Source organism: Myotis yumanensis, unplaced genomic scaffold, assembly GCF_028538775.1.
Source record: "Myotis yumanensis isolate MYYU_CA2020_CCGP unplaced genomic scaffold, mMyoYum1.0.hap1 SCAF_5, whole genome shotgun sequence".
Lineage (NCBI taxonomy): Eukaryota > Metazoa > Chordata > Mammalia > Chiroptera > Vespertilionidae > Myotis > Myotis yumanensis.
Window position 1 is genome coordinate 42238377 of NW_027223756.1, and position 12623 is coordinate 42250999.

Consider the following 12623-nt stretch of genomic DNA (forward strand, 5'->3'; position numbering starts at 1 on the left):
GTGAATTTGGTTGACACTTCTATCATAGAGAAAGGGCGAATAGCGATATTAAAATATTTCTTCTAATTAATTTCCTTTCAATGTGCATGATTTCGTGCACTGGGCCACTAGTAGTTTATATAACTATATCATCCTTCATATCAGAAAATTAAATGGAGATGACTCACACTGAATGTAAGGTAGTTTTCTGTAAATTGGTTTCATTCTTGGTAGTTACTCTTGAATTTCAATTTAAGGAAAATTAAATGAAAATTTTCTTTCCTTTTTAGTAAATACCTTAAAGTAGTGATCATAGAACCCTTTGAAAATTTGGTAAAAGCTGTTCTCTCCAGGAGGATGCACATTTGTACAAGTCACATACCAATACAATTTTGCATGATACTGGACCATGTGAGAAGTCTGTGCATTGATTCCCCGTGCTAGTCTGCGGGAGGACATTCCAGTCAGATTACACTCACTTCCTACTATCATGCTTACCACTATTCCACCACCCATCCTTATGGGGGGAAAAAAAAAAGTTGACGAAAAACACAAACAGTGGGATTCCATGTTTTAGTAGTCACTTTGTAAGTAGTCATTTCTGCCCTCTACTGTAGGGTGAGAGGCTAAACATCTTGGTCCTATGATTTCAAGAGCTCTGGTGTTAAAGTTCTGTGACTTGTCTATTCCTGTTCCACCTGATTGCTAGCTGGGCTTATTGCTCAGCATGCTTACCATGTCAAATTCTTGTCTTTCTTCTTCATACTTTTCTGTGTTCTTTTTTGTTCACTCGTGTATTCTTTTGTTTTTCTGTATTTTTATAAAAATAGCCTAGTTTTTTTAAAATAATTGAAGTTCTACTCCCTGATCTATAAATTGACCAATTATAGTATTTTAAGTTTAATCTTTGGATCAGCTTTTCTTGGGTAATTTATTTTTGGTTATATATTTATGACTATTCTTTGTTCTGTTAAACTTAGTTTTTGGCCTACCTGTTCAGTGCTGTTATAGAATAAAAAGGTGTGTAATGGTAAAGTTTTAGTTGTTGTAATTCAATTATTTCAGAACTAGAGGCCCGGTGCACAAAAATTTGTGCACTCAGTGGGGGGGGGTCCCTCAGCCCGCCTGTGCCCTCTCGCAGTCTGGGACCCCTCGGGGGATGACCACCTGCTGGCTTAGGCCTGCTCCCCGGGGGATGGGCCTAAGCTGGCAGTCAGACATCCCTCTGGCAGCCCGGGAGCCCTCAGGGGATGTCCACTTGCCAGCGGGGAGCAGGCCTAAGCTGCAGTCGGACATCCTTAGTGCTGCTGAGGAGGCAGGAGAGGCTCCCACCACCACCAATGTACTGGCAGCCGTCAGCCTGGCTTGTGGCTGAGCAGCGCTTCCCCTGTGGGAGCACACTGACCACCAGGGGGCAGCTCCTGCATTGAGCATCTGCCCCCTGGTGGTTAGTGTGTGTCATAGTGACCAGTCATTCCCAGTCGTTCTGCTGTTAGGGTCAATTTGCATATTACCCTTTTATTATATAGGAGTGCCTGGCCAACCTGGGTGAGGGGCTGATGCCTGTTTGCAGGCTGGCCAAAGCCCTTTCAGTGTGGGGATCCCCACTGGAGTGCTTGGTCATCCTGGGTGAGGGGCTGAGGGCCATTTGCAGGCTGGCCACAGTCCATTCAGGGTTGGGGGTTCCTGCTGGGGTGCTTGGCCAGTCTGGGTGAGGGGCTGAGGTCTGTTTTCAGGCTGGCTAAGTCCCCCAGTGGGGTACCTCACCCCATGAGGGTGTGGCCAGCCTGGGTGAGGGGCTGATGGCTGTTTGCAGGCTGGCCACGGCCCCCAGTCTCCCAAGCTCCCAGTGGAGGCTGGCTGGAAGCAGGTATCTGGGATTTATTTGTCTTCTATAATTGAAACTTTGTTGCCATGAGTGGAGGCCACAGCCGGCTCAGGGCAGGTGGGAAGCTTGGCTTCCTCCATCACCCGGGCAACCGAGCCTCCTGCTTGCTCCACCTCTGTGTCTGCCAGCCGCCATCTTGGTTGGGTTAATTTGCAATATAGTTGCTCTGATTGGCTGGTGGGCATGGCTTGGGGCATAGCAAAGGTATGATCAATTAGCATCTTTGTCTTTTATTAGTGTCAATTAGAGTTATTTTTTTAAAATATATTTTTATTGATTTAAGAGAGGAAGGGAGAGGGAGAGAGAGAGAGAAACATCAATGATGAGAATCATTGGTTGGCTGCCTCCTGCACATCCTATACTGGGATTCTAGCCGACAACCCGAGCATGTGCCCTAACCAGGAATTGAACCATGACCTCCTGGTTCATAGGTCGATGCTCATCCACTGGCCAGGCTAGAGTTATTCTTACATTATGATATGTTGATCTGTAACCTAATGCAGATAATTCAGAGTGGGTAAATATTTTGGCTAAATATAAATTATAATTGATATAAGTGACTTCAAATTTGGCACCCTAGTGATTTTTGACAAGTTTTTTGGGTTTGATTTTATTTTAATTTTAAAAGGGTGTTTTTGTTTATTTGTTTGTTTGAAAACATCTATATTTCTGAAAATTCAGTTCTGATTTTTTCAATTAAACAGGTCTTGGCTACTACCTTTGATCCATATTTGGGTGGCAGGAACTTTGATGAGGCTTTAGTAGACTACTTCTGTGATGAGTTCAAGACCAAATATAAGATAAATGTGAAAGAAAATGCTCGAGCCTTGTTGCGTTTATATCAGGAATGTGAAAAACTAAAGAAGCTAATGAGTGCAAATGCATCAGATCTTCCACTGAACATCGAGTGTTTCATGAATGATCTTGATGTTTCTAGTAAAATGAACAGGTACCATGTATGTTTTCAGTTGGGAAAGTGTTTGCTTATTTTATAATGTTTAGACTCTGTTATTTTAGAAGATATGCTTGATTTTTAGGTCTCAAAATAGTGAATTTCATTTCATTTTTCCACAGGGCTCAATTTGAACAATTATGTGTTTCCCTCTTTGCCAGAGTTGAACCACCATTAAAAGCAGTACTGGAACAAGCTAGTAAGTGGAGATTATTAGACTAACCATCGAAACTGTAGCATGGTGTTACTCATTTGAATGGTATAGGACAGCAATTTTCAACCGGTGTGCTGCAAGAATTTTTAAAACATATAATACCTGACTATTTAATCAGAGGCAATGACATTTTTCCCCCTTAGATTATCAAATAAAGAAATGACAACAGCCAGCACAACAATAACCATCCACTGTGAATGAATCAAAATTATACCTATTTTTTTTGTGAGATCAGCAAAAAATATAATTTTGGTGTGCCACAGAATTTTAGAAATTAGTTTATATGTGCTATGAGAGGAAAAAGGTTGAAAATCTCTGGTGTAGGAAATGGTAAAACTATAAACCTTCATCTGTTTTTTGAAGATTTGTATTTCTCATTTTAGAGGAGGAGATTATGACTCACTCTTTATTCATAAAAATAAGGTAGTAGAAATCTGGGTTTTTGAGAACTTATCCTGGTTCGTTTTATTGTTTATATCATAAAACTAATGCTAGTAAAAACTGAGGTGTTTAGAAGATTTCTAAGATGAAAGTAAAGTAGAAATGGGACCCTAGCTGATTTTCTCAGTGGTTAGATCATTGGCCTGTAGACTGAGCGGTCTGATTCCGGTCAAGGGCACATAACTCAGTTGCAGACTCAATCCCCAGTTCTGGTCTCCCCGGTTCTGGTCGGGGCACGTGCAGGAGGCAAGTAATCTATGTGTATCTCACATCAATATTTCCCTTTCTCTCTACCTCTCCTCAACATCTCTCTCTCAACATCAATAGAAAAATATCCTCAGGTGAGGATTAAATTTTTTTAAAAAGTAGAAATGGGGATATGCTTGTTTGTTGTCAAAGTTTTTGGTAATAATTAAAAGTACCTTCTATGAAAAAAAATTATAATTGAAAACTTCCCAAGGAAAAAAGTGTATTTTGTCCTTTAAAAAAATTTCTTTCTGTGTGGATTTGGGAGGTGAAAGATAAAACATTGAAGGACTCTGGAGAGTCCCTTTAAAGCCCATGAGGCCCTAGCTAGTTTGGCTCAGTGGATAGAGCATCAGCCTGCGGACTGAAGGGTCCCAGGTTTGATTCCAGTCAAGGGCACATTGTGGGCTCGATCCCCGGTAGGGGGCATGAAGGAGGCAGCCAGTCAATCATTGATGTTTCTATCTATCTCCATTCCTCTCTGAAATCAGTAAAAATATATTAAAAAGAAGTAAATAAATAAATAAATAAATAATAAAGCCCAAAGGTGCTTGTTTTTATTGTCACTGCATCACCAAGTCAGTGCCTGACACATAGTTAGTATTTATTAAATTTCACCTTTTATTTGCCCATCTTCTTTCCTTTTATTCTTGTTTTAAGCAAATGAAAAAATTCACTTTTTAATAAAGTACTTTCCAGGGTCTACTTTTTACATTGTTATAAAGATTACCTTATTTTTCTCAAAATTTTCTCACGTTTTGCTTTCCAGACTTACAGCGTGAAGACATAAGTAGTATCGAAATTGTAGGAGGAGCAACTCGAATTCCTGCAGTAAAGGAACAAATCACTAAATTCTTTCTTAAAGACATAAGTACCACATTAAATGCTGATGAAGCTGTTGCAAGAGGATGTGCATTACAGGTATGATTAATATTATTTTTATTTTGGAATGTATATTTTTCCAGAAATATGGTGACTGACCTAAAAGGAGTTTAAATATTATCTATTCTAACCACTTGTCAATAGGCTAAACGTAAATTGAAATTATTTCTGAAAAGTAAGTCTTATGCCTTTCTTATTTTTTATTTTTGTTAAGGATATTTTTATTGATTTCAGAAAAGAACGGAGATGGAGAGAGAGATAGAAACATCAATGATGAGAGAGAATCATTGATTGGTTGCCTCTTGCAGGCCCTTTACCAGAAATCAAGCCTGCAACCTGGGTATGTGTCCTGACTGGAATTGAACTGTGACCTCCTGGTTCAGAGGTCGATACTCAACAACTGAACCACACCAGCCAAGCTATTTATAATTTTACATGATCATAAAACAGTATGTTTATAACTCTACTGAAATAACATTTATTTTATGAATCCATATAATTATTCCGATTAAAAATTCTTTTTTGGGGTTTTAAAATATTTTTGTATTAATTTGTATAAGGTCACAGAAAAAGTACTCTGACACTTTTATTAAAAGATATATTTTTTTATTGATTTCAGATGAAGAGAGAGGGAGAGAGATAGAAACATCAATCATGAAAGAAAATCATTGAACAGTTGCCTCCTGCACGCCCTAGTGGATTGGGCCTGCAACCCAGGCAAGTGCCACGACCAGAAATAGAACTGTGACCTCCTGACTCATAGGTCAACACTTAGCCACTGAATCACACCAGCTGGGCAACACTTTTAAATTTTAACTAGTTTTACCATTAAACAGTAATTTTTAAAATGTAACAATTTTATTGCAAGGACTTTATTAAGCAGTTTAATCAGGGGTAATCTAGTGTGTGTTTTGTGTTTGTTGATTTAAATATAATGTACATTTTATTGGCAGTGTGCGATTCTCTCACCAGCATTTAAAGTGCGTGAGTTTTCCATAACGGACATTGTTCCCTACTCAATCACATTACGATGGAAGACCTCTTTTGAAGATGGAACTGGGTCTGGGTAAGTTACTTTTTAATATGTTTGTGTTTTTTATTTCAGAGAGAGAGAGAGAGAGAGAGAGAGAGAGAGAAACATTGATGTGAAAGCGAACCATAGATCAGCTGCCTTCTGTACACCCTCTCCTGGGGATTGTGCCCGAAACTCCAGGCATGTGACCAGGAATCAAACCAGCAGCCTTTTGGTTGTGAAGCAAAAAATGCCCAATCAGAAGAGCAAAAGAAAAAAATAATCTAAAAATATGAAGATAGTATAAAGAGCCTCTGGGACAATTTCAAGTGTACCAACATTCAAATTATGGGGGTGCCAGAAGGAGAAGAGAGAGACCAAGATATTGAAAACCTATTTGAAGAAATAATGACAAAAATGCCCCTACCTCGTGAAAGTAATAGACTTATAAGTCCAGGAAGCACAGAGGCCCCCAAACAAAAGGAATCCAAGGAGGCCTACACCAAGACACATTATTATTAAAATACCAAAGGATAAAGACAAAGAAAGAATCTTAAAAACAGTAAGAGAAAATCATTTAGTAAGAAGATAAAAAATATGAACAATATCAAATGGCAATAAATATATGTCAGCAATTGAATCTAAAAAAATAAATGAACAAAGAATCTAATGAACAAAAGAAACTGATGAATAAAATAGAACCAGAGACATGGAAACATGGAACAGACTGACAAATCTCAGAGGCAAAGGGGAGGAGGGGCAGGAAAAGATTAACCAAAGAACTTATATGCATACTAGTGACCTGGTGCATGGATTCGTGCACATTGAAAGGTAATTAGGAGGTGGCCAGCAGGGTGAGACTGGATGAGACAGGCTGGACACACCCTGGAGCCAACCTCCCGCAGTCTCTCCCCAGCCAAATACACCTGGAGCAGTGCTGTGGCTCGAAGGGCATCTGTAGAGTGAGCGGGGTCCCTCCAGCAGGTGGGGTCCCTTGGCGTGGCCTGCAGCGATCTGGCCAAAACCAGCTCTCCGACATCCCCCAAGGGGTCTCGGAGTGCTAGAGGACACTCTGCAAAGTTGCTGTCTTTCAGGGTGTGGAACACAAATGTGCAGTAAAATCGATTTGGGGCCAACAGTGCCCCAGCAACAACAACAACCCACAACCAAAGGTGGAATTGCGCGGCCCCCCAAGGAATCAGAATCTCTCCTCTCTGGTTCCGGGGTGCATCACCCAAGAACTGTTGCTGCCAAGTCACGGCAGCTGGCAGCTCCTGTGTTGAGCATCTGCCCCGTGGCGATCAGTGCACATCATACCTACTGGCTGGTTGGACGGTTGGACCTTAGCCTTTTTTATTTATATATATATATATATATATATATATATATATATATATATATATATATATATACACACACACACACACACACACACACACACACACATATATATATGTTATATATATAGATATGCATTACCTATGGACACAGACAATAGAGTATTGAAGACTTAGCTCAGGGCCAGAACCAGGTGGAGGGGGGCAATGGGGAGATAAAGGGGTATATCTGTAATATTCTCAACAATATAGATTTAAAAGAAAGAAAATATAATGCAAAGTTAAATTTTAAAGTAAATATATCTTAGTGACTACAATAAGAAAATAGGAGGTAGTGGGTTCTTGAATACTAGAATATAGAAATGGTCCATGAATGTGAAAATTTTAAACTTTGCCTAATTAGTAGGATGATGCTATGTATTGAAGAATGTGTTTCTTGGACACTGTAAACAACAGTTATAAAACTGTTATACTACTTAATGAATAGGAATTGCTTTGGAGGTTTTTATTTTATTTTTTTTTGATTAGTTAAATCTTTATTGTTCAGATTATTACATTTGTTCCTACTTTTTCCCCCATAACTCCCCTCCACCCAGTTCCCACCCCACTCTCCTCCCTCACTCCCCACCCACTGTCCTCATCCATAGGTGCACGATTTTTGTCCAGTCTCTTCCCGCATCCCCCTCACCCCTTTCCCCCCCAAGAATAGTCAGTCCACTCCCTTTCTATGCCCCTGATTCTATTATAATCACCAGTTCATTCTGTTCATCAGATTATTCACTTGATTTTCAGATTCACTTGTTGATAGATGTGTATTTTTGTTCATAATTTGTATCTTTACCTTTTTCTTCTTCTTCCTCTTCTTCTTAAAGGATACCTTTCAGCATTTCATATAATACTGGTTTGGTGGTGATGAACTCCTTTAGCTTTTTCTTATCTGTGAAGCTCTTTATCTGACCTTCCATTCTGAATGATAGCTTTGCTGGGTAAAGTAATCTTGGTTATAGGTTCTTGCTATTCATCACTTTGAATATTTCTTATCACTCCTTTCTGGCCTGCATAGTTTTTGTTCAGAAATCAGCTGACATTCGTATAGGTACTCCCTTGTAGGTAACTGACTTTCTTTCTCTTGCTGCTTTTAAGATTCTCTCTTTGTCTTTTGCTCTTGGCATTTTAATTATGATGTGTCTTGGTGTGGTCCTCTTTGGATTCCTTTTGTTTGGGATTCTCTGCGCTTCCTGGACTTGTAAGTCTATTTCTTTCACCAGGTAGGGGAAGTTTTCTGTCATTATTTCTTCAAATAGGTTTTCAATATCTTGCCCTCTCTCTTCTTCTGGCACCCCTATTATTCTGATGTTGGTACGCTTGAAGCTGTCCCAGAGGCTCCTTACACCATCTTCGTATTTTTGGGTTCTTTTTTCATTTTGCTGTTCCGGTTGGGTGTTTTTTGCTTCTTCGTATTTGAAATCTTTGACTTGATTCTTATGATCCTCTGGTCTGCTGTTGGGAGTCAGTATAATATTCTTTATTTCAATCAGTGTATGCTTAATTTCTAGTTGGTCCTTTATCACAACCTCGAGGGTCTTATTAGATTTCTTGTAGGTCTCATTAAGTTTATCGGCAGTTTCTAGAAAATTCTTGAAAAACCTTAAAAGTGTGGCTTTGAACTCTATATCCAGTAGTTTGCTTTCCTCCATTTCTGTCATTTGTGTCCTTTTTCTTTATCTCTGCATTTTTTATGCTTCCCTGTGTTGATAATGTGGTTTTCTGTGCTAAGTGTCCTCTAGGGCCCAGTGGTTCAACCTCCCCAATTACCTGAGGAGGACACTCTTGGTGCACCCCCTTGTGGTCTTTGTGCACAGTCTTGTTGTAGTTAAGCCTTGACTGTTGTAGGTATCTCTGGGAGGAATTGACCTCCAGGCCAATTGGCTGTGAGAATCAGCTGTGTCTGCAGTGGGAGAACTTCTGTGCTGGAGAAACCCCTCTGGGGCTAGACTTGCTTCAATGGGGCTTTGGTGCTCACTGAGTCTGCCCCCTGAGTGTGTACTTTATGGTTCCACGGAGCTGCAAACTGGATGGTCCCACTCTGACCTCTGGGTATATTGGCTCCTGGATCTCTAGGGAGATGCTAATTTAGCCTCTGCCTCAGGCTATCCAGCAAAAGCCTCCCTGCAGGGCTTGGGCTGGGCTGGTCCCACAGGATCAACAGGGCAGGGTTAGCAATTATGGCTGCTCTCAGTCTTGCCCTCAGAGGCCCTGCTTCTCAGTGTCTCAGCAATTGCTGCAAGCCCCTCTGAGAGAAAGCTGCCCTCGAGTTCCAACTGATGCCAGACAGTCCCGCTTCTCCTGTATGAGTCTGGGTCCCCAGAGACTCGCCCGGAACTGGAGCTCAGAGCCTGAGACTCCCTCCCGATTGAGGATCTCACTACATTTATCAGCAGTCTCACCAGTCTTTTCAAGGGGCCTTATTACATTTATCGGCGGCTTCTAGACAGTTCTTTAAAGACCTTAAAAGTGTGGTTTTGAACTCTATATCCAACAGTTTGCTTTCCTCCAATTCTGTCATTTGTGTCCTATTTCTATGTCTCGGCATTTTTTATGCTTTGCTGTGTCGATAGAGTGCCTTTCTGTGCTAAGTGTCCCAATTACCTGAGGTAGACACTCTTGGCACACCCCCTTGTGGGCTTTGTGCACAGTCTTGTTGTAGGTAAGCCTTGATTGTTGTAGTTATCACTGTGAGGAATTGACCTCCAGACCGATTGGCTCTGAGAATCAGCTGTGTCTGCGGTGGGAGAACTTCTGTGCTGGAGACACCCCTCTGGGGCTAGACTTGCTTCAATGGGGCTTTGGTGCTCACTGAGTCTGCCCCCTGAGTGTGTCTTTTATGGTTCCACGGAGCTGCAAACTGGATGTTCCCAGTCTGACCTCTGGGCTTCCTAGCTCCTGGATCTCTAGGGAGGTGCTAATCTAGCCTTTGCCTGAGGCTATCCAGCAAAAGCCTCCCTGCAGGGCTTGGGGGGGGCGGGTCCCACGGGATCAACAGGGCGGGGTTAGCAGTTATGGCTGCTCTCAGTCTTGCCCTCAGAGGCTCTGCTTCTCAGTGTCCCGGTAATCGCTGCAAGCACCTCGGAGAGAAAGCTGCCCTAGGGTTCTGTCCGATGCCAGACAGTCCTGCTTCTCCTGTATGAGTCTGGGTCCCTAGAGATTCGCCCGGAACTGGAGCTCAGAGCCTGAGACTCCCTCCCGATTGAAAATGACAACCGCGCCCTCAGCCGCCAGCCCGCTCCGCATGCACTCCGAACCTTAGTATTTCACTTCAGCACTGTGCCTCCTCTGAGTCACGGTATGCTTTTCTCTTTCCTCCTAGTTGTAGAACTTCCACTCAGCCAGCCTTCCTGTGGTTCTGGATGATGTCCGTTCCGTCTTTTAGTTGTATTTTTTTTTTTATATGCTGGATTTCCTTATGGGTTTTTGTCTTTTTTTTAATAATTAAATCTTTATTGTTCAGATTATTACATTTGTTCCTCTTTTTTCCCCCCATAACTCCCCTCCTCCCAGTTCCCACCCCACCCTCCGCCCTCACTCCCCACCCACTGTCCTCATCCATAGGTGCATGGTTTTTGTCCAGTCTCTTCCCGCATTTCCCACACCCCTTCCCCCCCCCAAGCATAGTCAGTCCATTCCCTTTCTATGTCCTTGATTCTATTATAATCACCAGTTCATTCTGTTCATCAGATTATTTATTCACTTGATTCTTAGATTCACTTATTGATAGATGCGTATTTGTTGTTCATAATTTGTATCTTTACCTTTTTCTTCTTCTTCCTCTTCTTAAAGGATACCTTTCAGCATTTCATATAATACTAGTTTGGTGGTGATGAACTCCTTTAGCTTTTCCTTGTCTGTGAAGCTCTTTATCTGACCTTCAATTCTGAATGATAGCTTTGCTGGATAAAGTACTCTTGGTTGTAGGTTCTTGGTATTCATCACTTTGAATATTTCTTGCCACTCCCTTCTGGCCTGCAAAGTTTCTGTTGAGAAATCAGCTGACAGTCGTATGGGTATTCCCTTGTAGGTAACTGAGTTTCTTTCTCTTGCTGCTTTTAAGATTCTCTCTTTGTCTTTTGCTCTTGGCATTTTAATTATGATGTGTCTTGGTGTGGTCCTCTTTGGATTCCTTTTGTTTGGGGTTCTCTGCGCTTCCTGGACTTGTAAATCTATTTCTTTCACCAAGTAGGGGAAGTTTTCTGTCATTATTTCTTCAAATAGGTTTTCAATATCTTGCTCTCTCTCATCTTCTGGCACCCCTATTATTCTGATGTTGGTACGCTTGAAGCTGTCCCAGAGGCTCCTTACACTATCTTCACACTTTTCGGATTCTTTTTTCATTTTGCTTTTCCAGTTGGGTGTTTTTTGCTTCCTCGCATTTCAAATCTTTGACTTGATTCTTGTGATCCTCTGGTCTGCTGTTGGGAGTCTGTATAATATTCTTTATTTCAGTCAGTGTATGCTTAATTTCTAGTTGGTCCTTTATCACACCATCGAGGGTCTCATTAGATTTCCTGTACATCTCATCAAGTTTATCGACAGCCTCTAGAAGCCTCTTGAGAGATCTCAAAAGTGTGGTTTTGAATTCTATATCCAGTAGCCTGCTTTCCTCTGGTTCTGTCCTTTGTGGCCTGTTTCTTTGTCTTGGCATTTTTTAATGCTTCGCTGTGTCGATAGACTGGCTTTCCATGTTAAGTGTCCCAATTACCTGAGGTAGACACTCTTGGTGCACCCCCTTGTGGTCTCTGTGAGCAGTCTTGTAGTCAAGCCTTGATTGTTGTAGGTAATTACTACTTGACCTCCAGGCCAACTGGCTGTGAGAATCAGCTGTGTTTGCAGTGGGAGAACTTCTGTCCTCTAGGGAGGTGCTAATCTAGCCTTTGCCTGAGGCTATCCGGCAAATGGCTCTGTGCAGGGCTTGGGCGGGGCGGGTCCCACGGGATCAACAGGGTGGAGGAGGGAGCAGTTATGGCTGCTCTCAGTCTGTCCCCAGGGGCTCTGCCTCTCTGTCCCAGCAACCGCTGCAGACCTCAGAGGGACCGAAGCCAGACAGTCCCGCTTCTCCCGTTTGAGTCTGGTTCCCTAGAGACTCGCCCGGATCTGGAGCTCAGAGTGTGAGGCTCCCTCCGGATTGAAACAGACAACCGCGCCCTCAGCCACCAGCCCGCGCTGCGCGCACTCCGCACCTTAGTATTTTACTTCAGCACTGGGCCTCCTCTGATTCTCGGTTCCTCCTACTTGTCTAGTTGTATTTTTGAAGTGGTTGTTCGAGGCAGCAAACTCCTGTGTTTCGATTTGTAGGTTTTTAAATTGCCTGTACTGGAGAGCAGAAAATACTACAAATGACATTATTACATCAATTTAAAAGATTGAAATATGGATTATACATTAAAGTGTCAATGTAAATTTATAAAGTTGACAGTTGTACTATTGTCATATTAGAGAATATCCCTATTAGGAAAAACACATTGATGTATTTAATGGTAAATGGCCATAAATGTATGTAACAGCCTCAATTGTTTCAGAAAAAAATATACACATACATTGACAGTGTGTGTACACTCAAATTATGAAACAAATGGGGTAAAATGTTAATAGTAGCAAATCTAGGTTAAAAATATATA

At 41.6% G+C, this 12623-nt stretch overlaps 1 protein-coding gene across 3 annotated transcripts in view; it reads left to right on the forward strand.

The window, feature by feature from the left end:
- Nucleotides 1–12623, forward strand: part of HSPA4L (heat shock protein family A (Hsp70) member 4 like) — a 59507-nt gene that overhangs the window by 16813 nt on the left and 30071 nt on the right. For all 3 annotated transcript variants that reach the window (XM_070415165.1, XM_070415164.1, XM_070415163.1), the window contains 4 exons: nucleotides 2572–2816; nucleotides 2942–3018; nucleotides 4490–4641; nucleotides 5556–5668. In XM_070415165.1, coding sequence (XP_070271266.1) covers nucleotides 2572–2816; nucleotides 2942–3018; nucleotides 4490–4641; nucleotides 5556–5668 — 587 coding nt within the window. The remainder of the gene's footprint in view (nucleotides 1–2571; nucleotides 2817–2941; nucleotides 3019–4489; nucleotides 4642–5555; nucleotides 5669–12623) is intronic.